At 36.9% G+C, this 24,918-nt stretch overlaps 1 protein-coding gene across 1 annotated transcript in view; it reads left to right on the forward strand.

Annotated features, from left to right (window-relative positions):
* The window catches only part of LOC140163021 (probable JmjC domain-containing histone demethylation protein 2C), a 285,573-nt gene extending 266,061 nt beyond the window's left edge, over nt 1-19,512 (forward strand). The window contains 12 exon segments of the mRNA XM_072186361.1: nt 5,698-5,779; nt 7,587-7,776; nt 8,559-8,788; nt 9,191-9,343; nt 11,692-11,784; nt 12,118-12,266; nt 12,889-13,635; nt 14,676-14,847; nt 15,519-15,740; nt 16,933-17,067; nt 17,417-17,733; nt 18,466-19,512. Of these exon segments, the coding sequence (XP_072042462.1) occupies nt 5,698-5,779; nt 7,587-7,776; nt 8,559-8,788; nt 9,191-9,343; nt 11,692-11,784; nt 12,118-12,266; nt 12,889-13,635; nt 14,676-14,847; nt 15,519-15,740; nt 16,933-17,067; nt 17,417-17,733; nt 18,466-18,687 (2,712 nt within the window). The 3' untranslated portion in view covers nt 18,688-19,512.
* Nucleotides 19,513-24,918: the final 5,406 nt, after the last annotated feature.

Here is a 24,918-nt window from a genome sequence, read left to right on the forward strand (position 1 = left end):
GAGCAAATAGGAAAAATAACAAAAATATTTGAAAATATCCAAAAATCGGGAGGGCGGGGACGATATACATGTTATTTTTGTTACTTGGCCTTATACTGACGTACCCATTGAGTATGACTTACACTACAGGTAATGGGCATCATATGTGACGTGTCATGTCAAAAGGAGACACTTTTGGGCAGGTTATCAATTTTGAGATTTTTACATATCTTAAATACAGAGATATTTTGCTCCACAACACCGTTTTCCCCAATGAAATAGGACATTCCTAAGCGAAGATATTGAGTTCGTAAGTTATGGTATTATAAAATTGGAAATTGAGATATCGGCCTTTAAAAATTTTATTGACAATATTGTGAGTAGGAATTTCCTTGAAAAATGTCTCAAAAAAATACAAGATGCCAGTTATATTCCGGTCTGAAACTATCAGACAATATTTTCAACATTAATAACATCATAAATTCGTAACAAACCCAAATTGTGAATAAATCACCCTGTCACCCTGGGCAGATTTTTGTCTATATCTCCATTTACGATCCTGCCCAAAAGTGTCTCCTTTTGACATGACACGTCACATATGTCGTGTGGTCAAGCAAAATCAATATTCAAATTTCAGTTTTCTACAGATTGTATAAAGGTACATTTGGCAGAAAACCCCATTGAAATCGAACATTTAATTCCAAAGATATGAACAATTGTAACGTTTGCCAAAACGGTAGACAACAAAAGAAATGTTTTCCTTTGTTTGTCTATATCTTGGAATCAATATTTCCGAGTTCGGACTAATTTTGCTTGATCACATCACATATAAGATTTCTATGAACGATACAATAAAAATAGCACAATGAAACAGTTGTTGTGAGTGTGATAAGATAGTGCCTCCAGGGTGCATACTACTTAATGTAAACACACTCGTGCTAAAAATATAGTCTTTAGGCTTAATTGATTATCTAACAATTATCCAGAAGTCGAAATTGACAAATGTCCCTAAATGGAAAAAGCATTATTGACTATTTGTGAAGGTTTGAAGAAAAAGGGGGAAAAAACAAACAAATGGTGGATATCTCAAGGATTGGTGAACTTTGTTACGGGATTTCTGTGTCATCCATTCTGGTACACTCAAAGGTCATTAAATTAATGTACAAATGTATTGGGTTTAAGGAACTGTGCCCTGATAGATGAGTATGTTGTGGATCTTAGTAAAAGAAAAGTACATTTATAGTTCTGTTTGTTCAGGGAGTGTGCAGTTGTGAACATAAAATTTGTCAAATTATTGCTTCCTTGGCCTAAATACTAGGATGTCTAGAGACTGCTGGCAGCACCAATATTGAGGTCAATAAACTCTTGTTTCTTTACTGTAACTCATGTAGGTGTATTTAAGCATTGCACATGGATTCATGCTAAATCTCCCCCATACAAAATTCAAATAGATTACAGTTTCATTGCCTATATTTCAAGACAAATCTGTAGAACAGCTGAACCAATCATTACGCATAGTTGTACTTACACTGTGTTTGTGATTTGTAATTTGAATCCATAAATTTGAAAAAACAAAAAAAAGATTTTCTCAACATTTTTCTGTGCTTCACAGAAATGGTTATAAATGTACAGATATTATACTTGGGTGAAGGAAATGTATATCATCGCCTACATGTTTTCTGGTTAGTGGGTTTCCACACTAGTAGCTATTTACAGTTCTGTACCCACTTAATTCTAGTAATTCATCTACCTGCCTGCCCACATTAACCAACATTGAAGTGTTGATGTAGTTTACAGACCCGTATACCCACGTAAATACTTGAGATATCTTCAATGCAAGTTGTCTTCTTCTTGAAGAGGCCGGGCGGGCATTGACTGCTGCTGTATTTAATGCTCTGGGTGCTAGCCATAGGCTTCAACATAAAAAGTTCAAATTTTGAGATATTTTCTCAAAATATAAAGAGCTATCTTAAGAACCACTGAATCAATACTAGGCTTGTTTGTACTCATTTTTAATTAATGCATTTTTATACTCATTCCAAATGTAGTAATGAAAATTTACAATTCTGAAAATTTTTAATTAAAAAAAAAATTGAAACTTATCGTCTGCAGTCTACAGGTGGAGAGAGTTAGTATTAGAGACTTCCTGAAAACTCTTCCTAGTAAAACAAGATGCATTGTATAGATTCCAAGAATTCTACAATTTTATTGAACAACATTCCTATTATCCTATTACAAACAGCTCAAAGAGCTCACTAAAAGGTCATTCCTGAAACAGATAATGATGATTCATTAAGAATACATTCAGAGCAAAGCATGCAAAGTCCAGATGGCCTTTCATTTGGCACACTCCATGGTGTAAATCCCTAAATTGTTGCACTGGGCCAATCACACCAAACCAGAAATTGCTCCAACAAAGCTGTGACTATAGCATACTACTTGGTTAGACATATCCATGCAAAGGTCGTTATGGTGAAATGTAATTTGAGCAAATCAACCCATGTCAACCTTTCTGTGACTTTAAAACGCTATGGTATTCATAGCAAGGCTTATGTAGGACCATGGAAGTAAGGCCCCTAACAGTCAATTTTGAGTTTCCCGTCACATAATTTCTGAAAACAAGTGAGGTAACTTTTTCATTATTCATTATTCATTATTTGTCTGCCTTTCATTATATGACCAACATGCATGTAAAATGTGTTGTTATTTGCCGCTCACTCACTTGAAGATGGATGTTTATCCCAAATGAGATTCAAAAGTATATAGAGTCTGCAAGGTTGACAGCAAAATGTATGTTTTGATTTTGATTTTTCCACAAAAAATAAAGGGATATTCATAATTTTTTTGCAAATATAACCAGTTTTCATTGGTATTTTTTGGAAAATCACAATAATGAATTCAAGTGAGGGTCAGAAAATGAAGTGAGGGCGGGTGACGGGAAACTCAAAATCGACTTTCCTTGGCCTAATAGTCTATAGTAATAATGTCTATTACTTCCATGGTAGGACCTACATCCACAAGTTACATCTATATCCTACATCATGTAGGATTTACATCCACAAGTAGTTGCTCTCATAAGGCCCCCCCCAAAAGGTTTGTCTCAAAGCTTGCGCGCGCATTTTTAAAATCATAAAAAAAAAAAAAAACAAATGCGGAAATTTTCTTTATTAAAAAAAAAAAAATTTTAGTTTTTTCCAGAAAAATCGGCGAAAATCAGACTTTTCTCAAAATACCATGAAAAAAGTCGGGAATAAAAAAAAAAAAAAAAAAAAAATCGCATTTCGCATTTGTTTTGAAATTTCTCGTGAGCTTTGAGACAAACCTTTTTTTTTCCCTAATATTATTGATGCCCAATTATTACAGATTTAACATGTATTCTTTTGCTTGTTAATGCTCTGTACGTGCTAACCATAGGCTTCATCATAAAAAGTCACAAGTTTCAAGATATTTTCTCACAATATCAAGAGCTATCTTAAGACCAACTGAACTACTAGGTTTGTTGGTACTCATTTTAATGCATTTTGCATGCCGATTCCAAATATGGTCATGCCCATTTACAATTATGAAATTTATGAATTAAACAAAAAAATTGAAACTAGTCGTCTGCAGTCGACACCCACGTGGAGAGATAAGTTTATATTCAAGTTTTGTCAAATTTGATTATAAAAAAGTATAGGTATAACAAATGGGGTTAATTCATCAATTTTGGGAGAGAAATTGTCTGCGTAGGCCTGCTATATATTCCTGTGAAATAAACATTTATAGACATGCACTCATATTGCCAAAACAAACAAGACAAAAAACTCAAAATTGTAAATTGTGGGGCTAGTACTTCATGACAACTTGAAAATGCACCAAATTTCAATACACGCCATAACAATATTAACCCAAAAATGTAGAATCTTGGTCAATGTATAAGTATGATGGCAAATTTAACTTGATATACACCATACAAAATGGCAGTTGAATGTTTCAATATGTTCTCCGTATACCCAACATGGACAATATCCACTATATTCTACATATCACATCCGCCACATACATCAGTACACTCCAATTCTCATTATGTCAACACGGGTACCTGAGGCGAGGCAGCAGCAGTCGGTAATACTTGGCAGGCTCATGTATAAATTGCCCTATATCTAAGCAGACATCCTTGCCAAGCAGTCAGGCAGCCATATTCTATGTATAACCAGAGACAGTGTAATAACGGTTACGCTTGCAGTGGGTTATACCAACACTAGAGACAACATAATATATTAACTTAAGCTGGTACTGTAATTGTATAGGATAAAGCCAACATGTAGTTCTGTAGGGTTAGCATTTGTTTAGCATTAGGGTGAGAGCAGTTTTATCTTCTTCTGTTTATGGTTAAGTAGAGGTTTAAGGTGAAGATTCAATACCTTCACAATCATTACTTTGTTTACACCCAATATTATGGTAGTACAGTCAAAAAATGACTTCTGAATGTATGAGGTAAAAAATGATTTAATTCCATACTGCAATACAGTAAACTACTACTGTGTTTGTTTTGGTTCAGTGGTTCATGACATCTATAGTAACCTGTTGATGCACGAGTACAAACATGCCTAGTATTGGTTAGGTCAGTGGTTCTTGTCTCTGTTACTGACTATTATGATTTGATGTCCATAGTTCATGCAGTAAAATGAACAAAGGAATTGTTATGACTGATAAGTGTCTGTAATTATTTGTGGGTAATGCCTTATGGGATGGTTAAGTTGACGTCATTATGGGACTTAAGATATAGTTTGCGGTCTGGAGTACCAGACCCAGGTGGATTCATATGGATGATGATGATGAAAGGATCCACAGGCTATTGAGTCAGTGATGATTCTTGATTTGGGTTTCTACTTTGTCCTCAATTTGATTTTGATCCCATTTTCCAAGTTGTTTTTAAGGCTAATGGAACTCGATTGTTAGTTTCCTATTGACGGCCCGCATCACTTTTTCAATTTGACCAAAACTTTCATTATTTTAATAAAAAAGTCAATGATCTGAAAATTGAAATGGAAATAATCAAAATTGAAACTCTCAAATGGTCTGACATCCCCATCTGATCATAATCAGCAGTTTTTCTTAGTTGTAGGGGTAGAGGATGTAGTAAATAATGGAAATTAAAGGATTACCTCATCATGTTTCTAGTGATTACTAAATTTGGAGAAAGCTGTTCATAAAATCATTGATTTTGTTGACATAATGGATAATGAAAAGAGATGGAATAATGAATAATGAAATAGCGACCTCGTCCTTTTTTTCAAACATCCAATCGGAAACTAATAATCGAGTTCCATTGGCCTAAAGATGATTCATTAAAGTATGGACATCTACAGCTCATTTGTTTTTGCACTGTATTTTTTTCTGTGTACGTACCTTCCTTTCAAAATTGGACACGGTTCTCAAACATTCTCATATGAGACCATTGAGCTGTTCCAGTTGAAATTCATACACCCGCATGTGGAATATTTGCCCTTTATTTCCCACACAGAGTATAGATTTCAAAATGGAGTCACCCATTCGGGTAACCCCCATTTGAAATTCACACTCCCTGTGGACGATTAACGCTAAGGTCATGTCTTCCATATGGGGGTGTATGGATTACAACTGGAATATGCCATTGGCTCAGGAATATATGACGGTGAATTAATAAAATGTCTCAAACTGTGTAATAAATCCGTTTTTTTCTTCATTATTCTACAGCTTCAGAATCTGGTAGACATGATGAGTGCAGGAGCCTACAAGAAGAAGTTGATAGTCACCAGGGCAAGGAAAGACAAAGACGGTAAGGCCTCATCCCAGTGGCATAGTTCAATAACCTCAAGTAAATAGTCATAGTGAAAAATTTGACTTCAAGTTGCAGAGTATGAGTTTTTGTACCCAAATTTTCAAAGGTCATTCAATGAATGTGCAAATGTATTGGGGTTAAAGAACTGTGCCCTGATAAATGAGCGTGTTGTGGATCATGGATGACTAACACTATGGTAAATCTGCCATCTTGGTTTGTCACATATGGAGGCCAAATTTTTGGCAAGATCCTGAAATCAAATTTTTATTTGCGTATTTTAGCTTGAGCGTTACAATTTGCGCAAATAGCGCTTAAATACTGTCCAATTGAGGGCGCCACTCTGAAGCAAATCACACATTATGGCTTTAAATACTGTCCAATTTTATGTTCATACCCCAGCTCTTAACACATTCTATGTACATATAGTATGTGCCTGTTTTTATAGGCTGGAGTGCCCATCTCAATTTAGAAAGGATTTAGAGCCAGACTTATCTGTGAAAATAATGCATGAGATGTAGAAAACCGATCTGAATGCAAAAACAGCTTGACCAGTGAGTGTGGCGACATTGTCAATGACTTGCCCTGTTTTAAATTCAATCCAATTTAGAGGCCCATTGTATTTTCCAGCCACTGTACTCTTAACCAATGTAACATGAGACACCCTAGTCTGCATCCATTATAATGCATGGTTGACATGGGACACCCTCGTCTGCATCCATTATAATACATGTTTGACAGGGCTGTGTCGTATTATCTTGTATTATTTTGTAGGTGGTGTAATTTCCGGAAATGTGAAGAGACAGAAAAAGCATTCAAAAATAAATTTCATACGTAGACTTACAGTTTACTTGACATTAAGATCATGAGGTAAACAACTCATGCAATTTCCCCAAAGAATTCTGAACCCAAAAATAGCAGCATTATGCAGTACCTGGTTGTTGGCATTATTGATGTGTGATTTATTTAAAGGTAATGTAACACCAGACTCGTAGCAGCGGTGTCTGTCTAATAGACCTGTGTTTGATAATGTGATAGGTTTGAGTTGAATAAGTGACGTGTCAAGAACATTGAATCACAATAAGAGCCAAAGTGACGAGGCATGATGGCTCGCCAGTAGAGTCTCATGATCAATGGGCTATTGAATTTGAAATCCATACACCCTGTATGGAAGCTGTGGCTTTAATCTTCCACACTGGGAGTGTGAATTACAAATGGGGTTACCTGAATGAGTGACTCAGTTAAGGGATACACATGTTGATTAACCCGAACACTGCCCCCTGGTTTTGGCTATCGGAAAGGAAAGAGGGACGATAAAAGAAAGAAGATGGACAAAGAAGTTACTTTACACCCCCAGGATACCTTAGACCCTTGTCAGAGATGCCAACCCTCCCTTTTTAGGGAGGCTCCCTATTGGAAACATTTTTGTCCATTTTGACACTCGTATTGGCAACCTCCCTATTTCTGACTAGTTATGTGCCATTGAAGTTGCATGTAATTTTGAAAACCTCCCTATTTTTTGTTTGAATCCTCCATATTTTCTGGATGTTAATGTTGGCATATCTGCCTTGTGTGCCAAGCACAAGATCACTGACCGGTAGCCATGGGGGCTTCACTGACCGGTAGCCATGGGGGCTTCACTGACCTGTAGCCATGGGGGCTTCACTGACCCTGCTAACGAAACCATACATACATATGACTTGGGGTGATTGTGTCATGCCATCACATGGAATGCATGCATCTGCAGTGTTTTTCCTTGTAAGATTTCTTGTAGTTAGGATTAATGTATCACTTGTTTTCATTACAGTACTCAATGTATCCAGAGCGTTGGTGAAACCTTCCATTGCTAAACTAAAGAAGACTGGCGAGCCTTTCCTTCAAGATGGAGCTTGTTGCGATGTCACCCCAAACCTGATGAAGTGTCGGGAGTGTCGGATGAAGCCAAGCAGTAAACATGCAAAGATCAACATTTTTTGCCGGTTCTACGCTTTCAGGCGGTAAGTGTGCAATAGCATCAATCGACTATTCCATTTAGGCACCAGAAACAAATTTGTTCGATCTTTGGATCGACCATTGATGCTGCTTCGATGCTTGCTATTAATTAACTATCAATTAATTAATCAGAATTAACGGTAAATTTATATACGTCAATATCACTACAATGGCATAAATTACTATTTTATCACAATTAACAATAGTAAATTAATTGATTTCATAAATAATAAGGATTGCCCAAGCATTGATGGTTGATCGAAAGACCAAACTAATTTGTTTCTATTGCCTTAAAATGTACACTCCCATTGTGGATAATTTTCGAAACATCTTCCACAGGGGAGTATAAATTTCAAATGAAATGAACACATTCGGCACCTCTTTGAATTTTATACACCCTCTGAGAAAGGTTCAACCTGAATCTTCCACCTGGAATTAAAGAAAAAAAATTATAAAACTCAATAAAAATATTGGACCTGCCTGTTTTCTATCATATGTAGAGGATAGTAGAAACAAAAATTCCTATCGTTTATTCTCATTCATAGTCAGTTACCATCATAAAAAGTCCCCTTATTATAAAATGAACGAAACTTGTTTACAACTTCAGATATTCTGTTACGCGTATTGCTAGCGCGTGCAAGCGTGTTACATGTTATCAACACTCATGATGCGATTGTCCAACTAGATTATGTGTCTACGAACTAGACCACTCCCACTGACTAAGAATAGCCAAATAGAATTGCAGTTTGAACCATTTGTAAACGATTTCTCTCATTTCATCCAACAGACTAAGATACAGCAAAAATGGCAACCTGACTATCGCAGGTTTCTCCGAACCAGACCAATGTGAACAGGAAGACCTATCACCATGGTTACCATTCCCACCGGATCCGGCTGATAGCAAGTGCCTGGACCAGGAGACATCCCGGTATATCTTGGAGAAAGTTGGAGATCAGTTTTGTCAATTGGTTGGTCAGGAGGAGGAGGCTAAATCATGTAACCCCGCCAATGGACAGAGTAAGTGTCCTTGTTCTTACATTTGTTTAACCCCATGAAAACTACCCGCCGATTGGCCAAAATGAATATTGTGTCCAATTTTGAACCAATCGAGGAGGGTATTAATAAGATCATCTGCAAATGCAAGTTTGACCATAAATAGATTAAAGCCTAGTCATAATTGACTATTGAAATGAGCATTTCAAGTTAATCAACCAATCAGAAATGCTGTTAGATGACTAGTAGTGTCCAGGGGGTTATACTTCATTTTTTAACCCTGGTACATGTTCATGATATATCAGCTCATTTAAGTGTAAGCAATATGGTGACCAGTAAATCCATGTGTCCAAAAATCTACATGTCACAAATGTAACCACCACATTTATTAAATCAAATGTCTTTGTGTTCTTTCTCCTAATGCAGGTAAAATAGCATGGAAGCGAGCAGTGACGGGCGTAAGGGAAATGTGCGATACTTGTGATACGACGTTATTCAACATCCACTGGACGTGTCAGAAATGCGGATTTGTCGTCTGTTTAGACTGTTATCGTACTCGTAAAACGGGCACCGCCAAAGGTGAGTTACGTCAAATGCACTCTAGGAATTGACCTTAACGGTAAATCCCATAATTACTTGCATTAGACACCAGAATGCACAGTAGCAATGTTCTCCAAACGATGTGCGTGTGACATCAATTGATGACATCTAGGGTCAAACCGCAAGAAATTATGGGATTTACCAAAAATGTCAATTTGCAAAAATGTTAGTGTGTTAAAACACAGAAACAGATCAGGAGAGATCCGGAATCCGATATCTCTGTATGATAACCTCATCAGAGCCATGGATGAAAATAAAGGGGTATTTGGGTGCATGCTGACAGCACACATAAACCCTGGGACGTAAACGAACCAAACACAATTCTGCAATGATAAAATCTGAACCAAAATTTAGTGCAACATTGGTGGATAGTGACAAAAGGTACCACTCTTGCTGCAAAAATGTGTGTATTTCTTGATTATCTACCCATGGTGGTTAGCCAATTTAACTAGGTGATAGATATATGTGACATGTCATGTCAAAAGGAGACACTTTTGGGCAGGATCGTAAATGGAGAAATAGCCAAAAATCTGCCCGGGGGTGATTTTTTCACAATTCATGTTTGTTGCGAATTTGTGATGTTATTAATGTTAAAAATATTGTCTGATAGTTTCAGACCGGAATATAACTGGCATCTTGTATTTCTTGAGACATTTTTCAAGGTAACTCCTACTCTCAACATTGTCAGTGATATTTTCAAAAGCTGATAACTCAATTGTCAATTTTATAATACCATAACTTACGAACTCAATATCTTCGCTTAGGAATGTCCGATTCCATTGGGGAAAATGGCGTTGTAGAGCAAAATATCTCTATATTTAAGATATGTAAAAACCTCAAAATTGATACCCTGCCCAAAAGTGTCTTCATTTTGACATGACGCGTCACATATCATGTTGCAAAGGATTTGGGAAAGAGTAAGATATCTTCTATGGAGAGATGAACATAGGGCAGGAAGAACCTCCCGTGTCATTGGCCCCTGAACATGTTTACAGCAAAACCTCCTATGTAACCTATTGGCAGTTTTGTTTTAAACATTTTCAAGGGCCACAAGTACATCTAGGTTTTTCCTGCCCAAGGAAATGTTTTGTCAAGTTACGGACATTAATACAGATATTGAAACCACATCTAGGGCAGCCTGTATCACACACATTGGGCCACAATATATGAAACCACATCTAGGCTGGCCTGTAGGGCCACAATATAGTCATACTTCCCACCTGTTTACATTGAAGGTTTCAATTTCATCCAATCTGGTTTTCAGTCTTAGTAAACACTTACTTGACCACTTACTGAGTACAGAACGTGTCTATGACCACAAATACCAGTGTAGTCTAAGCTTCCTATCATAACAAGTGGTAGTAGTAGGGTGCCGAGTAAGGGAGGGTTCACACCATGCCCATCATGCAATGCTCTATGCAAAATACAGGTGGTGGGTGATCAAACTGCACAGAGCTGCCAATCAGGACAGCAATTTTCCAGTATTGTTGAAAATTGCTGAAGAATACTGTTAACCCTTTCCTCATCCAATCATAAAATCTCTCCCTGGTTGCCTCCCCAGGGACAAGAGTAGGTAACAAAATGGTCAAAATCTAGGGAGGACAGGTATGTGTGGTGGTCTTCTCACTCGCTGCGGCCCAGGTTCAATTCCCTGTGGTGCCACATGTGAGTTTGGTTGCTGATTCATGCTCATCCTCGCAGCTTTTTCTCCGGGTGCTCCAGTTTTCATCCTCTATCTAAAATCGGACCTCTTCCTATATCTCTGTCCCGTAAAGTCTGGTTGGCATCCCTTGAATTTAGTAGCCTCTATGCACTATTGGGCTTTGCCTGGCTAAGGCTGAATGTTAAAAAAAAATAAAAAACTGTTTGCATTGCATTCTGGGAAGGGATAAGTGCCTTCTTTGGGCGCTAGAGGTAAGCAGGTGTGGATGCTAATGATTCCACAGAATTAGGCTCCCTAGGGTGATAACTTCCCCCTAGGGTAGGGTCAATAGGGTCCCCTAGGGTGCCAATTTACCCCTGGGGGAAGGGCAGTAAGATTCCCTGTTGTGTCCTGTTTTCCCTGAGGATAAGGGTGATAGGAAGGTTGATAAACTTGGTCAAGGGTGGCTTGGTATAATGTGATGGATTGCCACTGATAAATGGCAACAATATGACTTGGTTTGTTGTGAAGTGACAGAATTTAGTGGTTGTTAGGTTTGATAGTCTGCCAATCCTGGTACATACAGAAACCACAATGACACTAGTAGTTGATACATGTTGAGTAATGTTTATCTTTGCGCATCTGTCTAATGTCAAATTCTCTCATTTTTATTTTTTCCCCGCAGTTCCCAAAGACAAGCAGTCCTGGTTGCGATGCATCAAAGAGCAGCCTCATATGCCAGAGAACCTCATGTTAACACAGATTATTCCTGGAAATGGTAAGTGCTTCATTTCATTATTTCATCTTATTTTTTTGGGACACTAGGTCCAGCAAAATGTTGGTAAAAGCCTCCACCATTTCCACTTTACCATAGCTTGTCCCTCATCCAAGATTTGTCTTCCAATAATTAATGAGTAGACATAACGTGTTAGACTACATACTGCGCCTTACCAACATAATAAAGGGCATCCATCTTCGGAAAACTTTCTGAGTTGAAAAGCCAGGTCCATTTGTTAATGTCTTGATTAATGATATTCTTATGTCAATATTTCTGGGCACAAATCAACTTGCCTAGCATTATTTCTAACATATCATGTTCATTTGCTTGCAGCCTTATGGGATGTGGGACGACTTGTTCACACGTTGAGGACTCAACTTGGTATTCAGTCTGCATGTAAATGTAAATGGAGTGACAGACACCAACCACCAAGCAACGATTCACAACAAGAGAAAATTCCTGCCGTCAATGGAGTGTCACCTGTAAGTACTCGGCTAGTCCAGTTAAAATCCACACTCCCCCTGTGGATGATTTTGTAAATATCTAACACAGAGGGAGTATGTTTTTCAAATGTAATTGGTCAGGGTTAATCATTCAGAAACCCATACTCCCCCTGTATTATGGCTTTACCTAGATCTTTCACAAGTGGAGTGAGTATTTCAAATGGAAGTTAGTTGACTGTCTATTCTATTTGAAACTCATACTCCCTCTGTGGAGACTTTAGCTAAATCTTCCACAGGGGTAGTGTGGACGATTTTGGACAATAAATATCATATTTATTTACCTTAGCATAGTGTTTGAGCCCGAACTAGTAAATAAACCAAGTAAAAATTTTCTGTGAGCCAAGATGTTATTGATTCCACTGCATATAACACAATTGTCAATTTTTTTTTTATAGATATGTTATTTGTTATTATTTTGATAAAATAAGAATCACAAAATGTTCTAGTATGTATGAACGGGTGGCTCGTCGGGCATAAACAACCATTTTAGTCATGAAAATATATGAATGAATCCCTAATTAAGACACCAAGTTGCAAACAATTTTAAATGATACATGTAGCTTGTAATTTTTCTAACCATTTTTTTTTCATTTTATTCAAGCAGACATTAATGAAGGAAAACAACCCACTACTCAATAAAGACAAATCATCTAGTGAAGAGGACAAAGAAACCAAACTTACAACCTTCCCTACGTCCAACTCCTCTCCCCTCAACCTCCTCGCAGACGTAGCATCAACGCAATCATCCGATGCTACTGAGCATGCTCAACAAGACTCCAACAAGTACTTTGACCAACAGACACTCGCTGACACCAAAGCCGTCACCTTGACAACAGACACACCAACAGAATCTGAAGCGTCTAGCAGGAGCTCCACGTTACGAGAACTATTAACAAAAACGGCCGGTAAATTGGGCAGACCGCCAACGTCAGTCGGTGGTTTGGATGGAAGTTCGTTCTTAACGGCGTTCCTGCCGCACAAATCAGAGAATGCAAACAAGAAGCAGTTTGGTACAATGACAAGTACCTTTGAAGATATTATTGCTACAGTCGTAGAGCAGAACATTGCGTCACCGGCCATGAGGCACGACAGAACACTGCAGATCAACCGTGCAGGTCGTAATCAGTTCCAACAGACTATGGAAGTAGATATGGTAACCAGAAATCCGTCCTTGAAATTAAGCGCTGAAATAGTAGCGCCCTCTGTGCGGCATACGCTGACAGAGACAAGTGTTTTATATCCTGATGTACCTCACTCCTGGCTACAAGATGGACGGTTACTACGGTTACATGATCCACAGCATAGAGGAAACTTTAGAATATTCCAAGAGCAGTGGCTCAGAGGAGAGGTAGGTCTTTAGTTGCATCTTTTAAGGTCAAAATTCTTTAACCTCTATTCAAATATTGCATCTTAAGGTCTAAGTTCTTTAATCTCAATATTCAGTTGAAGTTAATTTTCTGCATAGTTATGAATATTGACGAGCGTACTCTGCTTATATTGACTGAAATTCCATTCAACTCGAGCACCTATAGACGAATCCAGTTTCGTGCATTCCTATACCTCAATGGCAACCATAGCTGGGCCCCACTTGGGTCTATCCCACCTAAAATGTGAAATGATGGGGCCTTGGGGATATTAAACTGCATTCCATCACCTGTGTTACACATAGACAAAAGAATGATGAAAGTTTACAACGCAATACAATTTAACATCAATTTTTAAGTGGCTTTAATCCACCCAATTGAGCAGTCACATCACAACACCGGTTTGGTGCGGAGGGGACCCAGTAATGGCCGAATAAATTCAGACCATCACTTGGCTTGTTGGATTCGTCTATTGAAATGCAATATTTTGATATGTGGGGATGATTGACATTGTTATGGGGCCACCTTTACACACAGCATAATCTATTTGACATCACCAACTGGTATCTCAATATCACTTGATGCCTTTCTAACTGCTTTTTGATTGGTTGATTTCCTTTCTGACTTCATTTTTGATTGGTTAATTAACTTTCTAACTACATTTCTGAATAGTTAATCGGGCAATATCATCTGGTGACCAATTAAAATACAGCTTATAAATATTTAAGTGCAATCCTCTTCAGCTGTATTATTCTTACCACATTGCTGATTGGCTCAATAAATCATGTATAGCCACCTTGCAGCCAATCAGAGAGACAGTAGTATTTCTAACTGCATTTCTGATTGGTTAATTATGCAATATATTCACCTGAGCGACCAATTAAAATACAGCTTCTAAATCCTCTTCAGTTGTAGAACTGATTCTTAACCATGTTGCTGATTGGCTCAATAAATCATGTATAGCCACCTTGCAGCCAATCAGAGAGACGGTAATATTCATGGAATTCTTCTTGTTTCATTCCAGCCTGTTCTCGTCAGCAGTGTGCATAAGACTCTAAATGCAGATATATGGAAACCAGAATGGTTTGGCAACAAATTTGGAAACATAACCAATGACTTGGTCAACTGTCTCACTGGATCACTTATACAAGGACATGAAATGAAGGACTTCTGGGATGGCTTTCAAGACATGTCAAGTAAGTGTAGTGCCTTATATAATATATAGATAGTCAGTTTCAGTTTTATTTCATCCATTCAATTATACATGTAAACATAATATGTATAATAGTAATTACTTTTGACAGAGTAGTGCGGAACGTTTATATGACAAAAGTATGATAAGCAGTGGATGAGGATTCCACTAAACGCACAGCGTGATGTTGTGGCACCCTATACATAATGTTTCAATTATACAATACTAAATAAAGCAAAACAAATTTAATAAATTAGAAAAAACAAACAACGACAAACAAGCCTTGTAAGTGGAGAAATTACCAAGATTTATCAAAGCAAAATTCGACAAAAGTATACAATGCATAAATAAGAATAATTTTGGGTGCCATCAGCCACACGCCTAGCGTTCTTGATGGCATCCACATCTCATGTATTTACTATGTATTTGCTAAACTTAAAATATTTATAATATTCTTGTATTTGCCAAACTTTATTTATATATTTATAATTTGTAATATCTTGTTAATGTCATATGATATATTTTGTTATATGAGATGGAAAAAAATAAAATTGAATTGAATTGAATTGAAAAGAAACAATTTTGTAACCAGTAGTCATATCTAGAATATTAAATCATTTTAAACAATTTCCATTACGAATATTAATGATCTCATTTGCATATTTATGTATGTAGATCGCCTGGTAACCAAAGAAGGGGACCCAATGAGCCTCAAGCTCAAAGATTGGCCTCCTACAGAAGACTTTGCCGAGATCCTCCCAGAACATTTTGCCGATCTGATGCACAACCTGCCGCTCCCAGAGTATACCAATAGAGATGGCAAACTCAATCTGTCGTCACGGTTACCAGACTTTTTCGTCAAACCTGATTTGGGACCAAAGATGTACAATGCCTATGGTAAGTGTACAGTCTAGAAAATATACAGGCTGTTCACCAACAGCTAAAGTTGGGGTGCAAAGTGGAGGGAAAGAATGGAAATGACATAATACTTTTCTTAATAGAAACATTGTTTAAGATTATACAGCATTATTTTAAGCTTTAATACAATTTGTTCCATCCTTAAAATTTATCGCGATATGATCGATAAATACCCACCAAATTGGTAGACCATTGTAGTGATTTCACAAAATATGTAATGGTGTGTATAGTGCACTGTTCTTCAGATGGGACATATTAATGCAAGCATCACTCTGCATCCTGGACCCACCCTCCTCAGAGGTCACCAAATATAGACGTCTATTAGACGCCTAAGCCTGACCCTGACCTATTTGTTGTTGTAGTGAAGTCCTGACGTTCTTTGTTCTTCATTGGGTGAAGCTTTACCTATCACAAATCATGAAAGGTGTGAAGCTTTGACTAGTAATTTGTGTTTTCTGGTGATGTGACATCGTATCCATTACCTGTCGCCATGCTTCCTATAAATCCCCAATGATAGTTGGTTCACAAAAGTGAAGCCTCACCTATGGAAATATTTCAAAGGGTGAAGCCTGGACTAACACATTTGCTGATAAGAGTGATGCTTTGCCTTTGCTTTTTGTAAAGTATGTGAAGTGATGGTGAAATCCTGACGTTACAAATAATTTGCTCAGGTGAAGAAAGGTGATGACCTGAGGAGGGTGGGTCCAGGCTGCAGAGTGACGCCTGCATAAGCGCTCAGTCCCTTGTACAGAGTCATACTTGTACCTAATAGCTCACAGTGGGGTTTAACAGTGAACTAAAGAGATACAGACAAACTCCAAACAGTCAGTCCCAGCATCGCCTGTTAATGAGGGCCGATCATTCCATGAAATGCGTCAGGCTGAATACTACGGACGTGCCACATATTTTTACGTCTTTTGCGTAACTGTAAAGATATACAAAGCTCTATCGCGTATACGCAAAGGCATGCAACACTGCCGTGATTGTTAGGCACCTCATGATCGAACAATCAGCCTTCATGAATGTGCAAGAGTTCACATCATATAATGCACAGGGACTTTTGTCTGTTGGAAAAAATTTTCCTAGAATCCTTTGCAGGGAGTTTGGAATGTAAAGTAAATTATGTGGTCTTTGTTCTTAACTAATAGCTTTTGTTTTTCTTCATATTCAGGCAACTGTCAATACCCTGAACTAGGCACCACCAACCTTCATTTAGACATCTCTGATGCTGTCAACGTCATGGTCCATGTGGCTGTACCTAAAGGTGACCCAGAATCTGATGTTACCACAGAAGATTTAGAACAAGGTAAGAATAAAGCATTTGCCTAGCAAATGGGAGGTCCTGGGTATAATTACTAGACTAGAGCAGACCCAGTATGTGAGGTACTATGAAAGATTTAGAACAAGATATAGCGCTCCGATCTTGAAACAAATTCATCAGGTTTGGTAATTAAAGAATCAAGAGAGTTTTTCTTTTGTCAAAACCAATTTGAAGAAAACTTACTAGTTTTTCTTGCTGATAGTTTCGTCAGTGAGCCACTGACTTTATCAAAGCTTGGTGTTGTTGTGATACAAAAGCTGATGACTGGTGGGAAGTTATGTCACGTAATTTGAACACATAATAATGACATATTTTATGTATATCCTTCACACAGCGGGTATCAAAATAATTGATGCAATCTGCACTGATGAGCAGACCAGACGTAGAGTCCGAGACGGCAAAGAAAAGGTCGGCGCCATCTGGCACATTTTCCGAGCGGAGGATGCAGTTAAGATCCGAGAACTTCTCAACAAAGTGGCCCGTGAGCGAGGGGAAGATATTCCAGATGATCATGACCCTATACATGATCAGAGTTGGTACTTGGATAAAATGTTATTGGAGAGATTACATAAGGAGCATGGTGTACAGGGATGGGCTATTGCACAGTGTCATGGTGATGCTGTGTTTATACCAGGAGGAGCTCCACATCAGGTGAGTTATTCTACATGCCTTCACAAATTCCGGGGGTCACACCCTCCTATGGGGTTATAGTTCTACAGGTTTTAGGGGTAGGGTTTACGGTAGGGTTTCTCAATAGGCTGTGTGTGGGCCAGATCCGGCTCATGGACCAATGGTTGTTGACCGTTCAGCAGCTCTAAAATATACAGTAAACAGATCTTTGATACACTTGTTTTGATATCTTTATTGTATCTAGCCCTCAAACATGTATATTTGATGCAATACAGATCTTTGGTAAGTGCATAGGGCCTATTAATAGCATAACACTTACAATCTGCTTGCAGTCAACTGATGAATATTCAGAATACCTGGTTTAGGATTAGGGTTCTGTGACGGTTTTGAGGATAAGGGTTAAGATTAGGGTTGGGGATGCAGTGATAATACAGTTAGTGGGCTATTCCAGTTGAAATCCATACACCCCCTTTGGAAGACATGACCTCAATCTCCCACACAGGGGGTGTGAATCGCAAATGGGATTACATGAATGGGTGACTCTATTTGAGATCTACACCCCCTGTATGGGAGATTAAGGTCATGTCTTCCATAGGGGGTGTATGGATTACAATAGGACTAGCCCAATGCAAGTGCAAATTAAACTGAAAGATGAGGACACAAACTGAAATTAACAGAAAAGTGGGAAAAACATGTTTGGCTCTTCGCTAATAATTTTCTAATGTGTATTTCTTTTCTTTTTAACACCATCAGGTTCAAAACCTTCAGTCGTGCATCAAAGTTGCAGAAGATTTTGTCTCACCAGAGCACATCAGCCAATGCTTCAATTTGACGCAAGAATTCCGTAAACTCAGCGATACGCACTCCAACCATGAGGATAAACTACAAATTAAGAACATGATCTATCACGCCGTCAAAGATGCTGCTGGAGTACTCGTTAGCCAAGAGGTGACATCTACAAATGCTACCTCGTAGTTGAGGGCGCTTTAACAACGATGCTGGGGTGCTCGTTAGCTGAGAGATGTCATCTACGGATGCTTCCTCATAGTTGAGGGTGTTTATCAAAACAGCTGACAGTGTACACATTAGCTAGACATATTTCTTAGAATGCTTCGCAGTGATTCAGATGCTATCATCACAGTTGATGGCGCTTTATCAAAGATGTTGCTGACTACACATACATATTTCTGAGACATTGTATGTCTAATACATTTGGGTGTATTTCTAATACATTTGGGTGTATTTCTAATACATTTGGGTGTATTTCTAATACATTTGGGTGTATTTCTAATACACTTGGGTGTATTTCTGAGACATTCAGGTGTATGGAGACTTACGAAGATGACTTTTTGAATTGTTTGCAGTTAACGCACTTGCACAATACTTGAAGAATATAGACAATGTCCAATTTGTCTAAGTAAGGAAGACCCCATAATAGTGACTGTATTGTTTTGTTATGTGAACACCTTTTTTGTCAACTTGAAATTGGGCTACCAAACAAACATGTAGTGTGTGCCACGTCTTCAGTCTGTGGCAACTCGATCTTTGCTACTAGCTCAAAAATATAGGTACTTGCATAAATATGAGCTAATCGTTCACTATAAACCAACATTATTATCTCACTCTCGGTCTGAGTTAGTATAGTCTCAGCTCTCAGTGACATAGTTCAACGACCTCTATGTATTTATCATTACTCAAAATTTGACCTCAAGTTTTAGAGTATGAGTTTTGTACCCAATGCATCCAAAGGTCATTCTATGAGTGTATGAGTATATTGGGTTAAGGAACTGTGACTGATAATAATGGTGGAGTATTGACTCGGTTATTAAAAAAAAAAAAAAAAAATGTTGTGTTGCCCTCCGGCCGGGTCAAAATCGCGAAAATCTGGGCCCGGGTTTTTTTTTTTTTTTTTTTTTTTCAATTTTTTTTTTTTTAAATAATTTTTTTTAACAAATGATTTTTTTTATCATACATGTACCCCCAAGCCTATTCCCAGATCCATAACGTTCACTAAAAAGATTGTGCCCCAAGCCAGCACTTTAAGTGGATAGTAGGACTGACTCATTGAATCCCAACAACATGGATGTTTAATAGGCCCTTCACAATTGATTTTGAGTTTCCTATTTCCCGCCCGCATCAAAAATTGAAAATTGCAAAATATTTAATTATTTGATTTTCTGTCATTTTCTCTGTTAAATGACATTTTTGTTACCTTATTTTGCTACTTTCTTACTTTGATCATGAATCCTGAACAAACAAATAACACATATTATTAATTATCAATATATAAAAATCAACCATAATTGCAATATGATCTGCAGTGCCAAAATGTATCATGTAGGATGTTCATGTTGATATTGGGCAGTGACCACTTGTTTCAAAAATGAAGAAAATAATAAGTAATAAATAACTAATAATTAAGTTATCTCATGCCTATTTTAAAATCTTTAAATAGTAAACTAAGAGTTAATTGTGAAGGGTCTTAATATTAATATTTACTTCAATAAAATATTAAACATTGGATAGAAAATACAGCCAATATTAAGCATATGCCTCTCTTCACTCATGTGACTGTGAAATAGTAGGTACAGGTATCAAATGGTTGAGTTGCTAAAAAAAATTAAAAAAAAAAAAAAAAAAAAAAAAAAAAAAAAAAAAAAAAATCCGGCCGGGTGTACTACCAGATTTTAGGCTTGGGAGGGCAACACAACAATTTTTTTTTTTGTCCTTCACGTTTGCCACTATGTGTTGTGATTGATGAATTGGAAGGTCTCAAAACCACAAATTTTACACTTATTTCTTGGGAACAGGTCAAAATTGTCAATTATAATGGAAATGTCATTCAGTGATTAAATCTTATCACTTACACTAACTACTAGAGAGAAGATTATTCAAATAAGACATTTGGGTGTATTTTCTAATACATTTGGGTGTATTTATAATACATTTGAATCTATTTCTAATACATTTAGTGTTTTAATACATTTAGGTGTATTTCTAATACATTTGGGTGTATTCCTTATACATTTGGATGTAATTTCTGAAACATTTGGGTGTATTTCTGATGCATTTACGTGTATTTCTCATACATTTGGATGTATTTACAATACATTTTGTGTGTATTGTTGGCAACCCGTACACAGTAACGAATAGGACAAACAAACATTCCAGTTGTAACATTTTCAGTCAATTATAAAAAAAATTAAAAAATTGTGTAAATATCAAAACCTGTGAAATCTAGATTTTATACTTGTGAGTTTGACTCGACTCAAACCAGAAAATCACGCTTTCCCTCCCAGCATGCATTGTGTCAAGTCTAAATAACCGCCACATTTTGCCAAATTGAGACTATTATTTTGACTTCAGGTTTCAGATTATACATAAGGTATATTGCTAATGCATTATGGGAAGGAATGATGTAGCACAATGCATCATGGGAAGTCATGATGTAGTGCAATGCATCATGGGAAGTCATGATGTAGCGCAATGCATTATGGGAAGCCATGTTGTAACCAAATGTATTATGGGAAAGCATGATTTTCTGAGCGATAGATTCGAGACTTGCATCATAGAAGGACTTAGAAAGTCCACTAATATAACAGTAGATTTATTCACTATACAGTGTGCTTTAAGGAAAAAATTCAAAGTTAGTTTTGCATTGCTTGTGGTTGTTGTCATACACTATGGACCACAATGACCTCATCCCAATGGCATAGTTCAATAACCTCAATTAAACTATCATAGTGCAAACTTTGACTTTCAGTTTTAGAGTATGCGTTTTTGTACGCTAATTTTCAAAGGGCATTCAATGAATGTACAAATGTATTGGAGTTAAAGAACTGTAGCCTGATAGATGAGCATGTTGTGGATCCTAGTGATATTTTCTTACGTTTTTTCAGCCCAGGTGGCTTTATGTACTCACTGCCAATGTGAACTGTGTCCAAGTAACTATGGTAACGACGGTAACTAGTCAATAATAATAAGTGTGTTTTGTAAAGAATTCAAGTGCTTTCTAAGCAATTTTGTGTATTAGTATTATGCCGGCATGTAATGAGAAGCAAGTTATTAATTAAATGTTATTTTCCGTTTTAGAAAAATAAGAGAAAGTGTGCCAAATTTAACATTTGACCTTGAAGGTCAGGAAAGGTTTAAAGGTCGTGTTGATGGTCATAGCTGGTGACTTTGACTTGAGGCGACACTTTTTTTTAAACTTGCATTTTCTTATACATTTGGGTGAATGTTTAACAGACCCTATCGAATAAACCAACCAGAACAGTATAAAAATTAAAATGGCAGCCATGTTGGGGGACAGTTCTAGTGTCCGAGGAAAAGGGCAGGTCTCTAGCTCGATTTCACAACCAACCATTCATACCTATCGCCTGTTTTATTCTATTATCATGCGAATTGCCCTGTGGGGGCCTTTTGGACAGATATTTATTTAAATGAGTATGAGTGACGTAGTATTCAATCTAGGGTCTATATACATTTGGGTGTAATACATTCCTGTATTTCTGAGACTTGGGTGTACACTTTGTTTGACTTGAGTCCGGTAGTTATGAAGGTGCAGATGTTGTTGGTGACAGTATCAAATGGCAAAAGCTAAGCAATACCACCGACTGTACACACGCGTTTGCAAGGACAGTTTTTGGCACGCTTGAGGTGCACATAAAAGCACTAAGATCACTACCAAACTCAATGTAAAACATAGTATACATGAAAAGATGTTTCAAAAGTTTAGCAAATCTGTCAAGAATATTTGCATCAATTTGAGTTGTGTTAATATAATGTTCTTGAGAAAAGGTAGCATCTGTAATAGCTGCATGGTGTCATATGTGAACAATATAGAATGTAGAAACTGTCAAATATCTATAGGGCAGCTATTGCAGTTAGGGCTACCTTGCATTAAACCCTCAGAAAATTATGTTCTTTATTACCACCTAACTTTAAAAGGATATTCAGTCATTTTAGCTCTCCACGCAGGTGTCATTAATTCTAGAATTCTTAATTTTCATGACCATATTTGGAATCGGCATCAAAAATGCATGAAAATGAGTACAAACAAGCCTAGTATTGGTTCAGTGGTTCATAAGATAGCTCTTGATATTATGCACAACTTGCATATCAAAATATTTAAAAAACTGCTCACACTTTAGTGTCGAATAACTGAATAACCCTGTAAGGGAAACCGTATCCTTGGTTTTATATTGTTCTTTTCTGACCCAAAGGTCAAAACAGGTCAAAGGTCATTTCTTTTGTAATTGTTGTACAGGTCATCTGCAATTAGGCTATTCCAATTAAAATCCATACACCCCTTTTTGAAACACACACTCCCTGTGTGGAAGATAAATGTTATGTCTTCCATAGGGGGTGTATGGATTTCAACTAGAATAGCACAAATTATGCATTTGATACATTGTCATTCAGTGCTATTCTTTGCTAAATTGATACATTTTTTTGGTGTTTAAACGATGATTAATACTAATTTTTTGTATCAGCCTTTTTTACATCTGCATAATTTTCTCTAAACTATCTATGTACTTTGTCATAACTAGAAATATTTGAAGAAATCAGCAAATTTCTGCCGTATTTTTGTTGTCTTAATCACTGTGGTGAACAGCTTTTGCGTGGTAAAAGAAATGTTCATGTGGGTGCATGGTGGATACATTTGGGTGTATTCCTAATACATTTGGGTGTATTCCTAATACATTTGGGTGTATTCTCAATACATTTGGGTGTATTCCTAATACATTTGGGTGTATTCCTAATACATTTGGGTGTATTCCTAATACATTTGGGTGTATTCCTAATACATTTGGGTGTATTCCTAATGCATTTGGGTGTATTTTTGAAACATGTGGGTGCATTTTTGTTGTCTAAATCACTACTTGTGTTCATTTTCATACCAAATGTTTCTGTTAAGTGCTTGTTATAATGTAATATCTGCTGGATTGTGAAAAATACACATTAGCAATTTTCTTGGCCTCTAAAAGGTCGTAAAGAGGTCATAGGTCATAGCTGGATGTAATTATCTTAGGAGTAAAACTTGCCAGTCTCTTACCCAGAGTTCACAGTTACTTAACTACTTAATATATTGAATTTTACAAATTCACCTCTGGGTATCTTGACTCATCTCCAGAAGCTAAAGTTCTAAATCACTACTAAATATATAGCAGATTTCTGGACATGTGTTGTGATATGATGTGAAGACTGAGACTGTTAGTACCTTGACTAAGCTAATTTCTACTCTGTTATTATTCGTAGATGTCACTGTACATAATCATAGTCATATTTTTATATGGAGACAAAAATATTTAAAAAACTATGAATTCATGCTGAGTTAATATAACTATAGTATGAAATTTAACATCAGAACTGTTCATATGATGATGATAGTAGTAACTCTGTATAAAGTTTAAAAAGATAAAAATGTGAAAAAAATGGCAGTGTATTTTATAGAGATATGTGTCTCTCGTTTGGCATGATAAGAACGAGATAACACGACTAAGAATGTTGGTACTTATCAATAGGCTTGTGCTTTATTATAAATGTTTGGATGCAGTAAATTGACTGACAATTGATAATATTGATGAAATGATGATGATGAAAAAAATATGAAACGAAAACTGAAATATTTGGTGTTATGTGTGATTATTATGGTGTCTCTGGTAAACACATCAAGCCTTTTTTTTAGTTTTTGGGGGGGGTGCAATATGTATGATAGCCATTGGACCAGTAATCCAAATCCTGGAGGAGAGTTTATTAGTAGGTATGTCACAGTGGCTGCACAATAATTCTGCTACACTGTGCATGCAAGCATAACAGTGAATTGAAAAGGGCACGCTTAAAATTTGGCCAATTTTAGAAAACATCCATGTCGATAAATGAATTTCCTTATATGCTTCATTTATCCAAATTGTTTAAATTTTTAATATATGGTGTGTGAAACCTTTCCGAGGCTAACATCGGGTCCTCAAAAATTAAAAATTGTTTTGTTTAAGAGCTACTGCCTGTTTTTATGGATTTTTGAAGATCGCTCATCAATCAGTAAATATAGGCCTATTGAAGTAAAGGGACCTACCACCATTTAGCTGAAATACTAATCTTTCTTAGCATGTAAATTATTTCCGTTGACAACGAATGAAGCACTTCCCTAAAACTAGTTGAAGCAAAACATTAATCAATGATATTTTTAGGGAGTAATTTTCC

Source organism: Amphiura filiformis, chromosome 10 (genome assembly GCF_039555335.1).
Source record: "Amphiura filiformis chromosome 10, Afil_fr2py, whole genome shotgun sequence".
NCBI lineage: Eukaryota > Metazoa > Echinodermata > Ophiuroidea > Amphilepidida > Amphiuridae > Amphiura > Amphiura filiformis.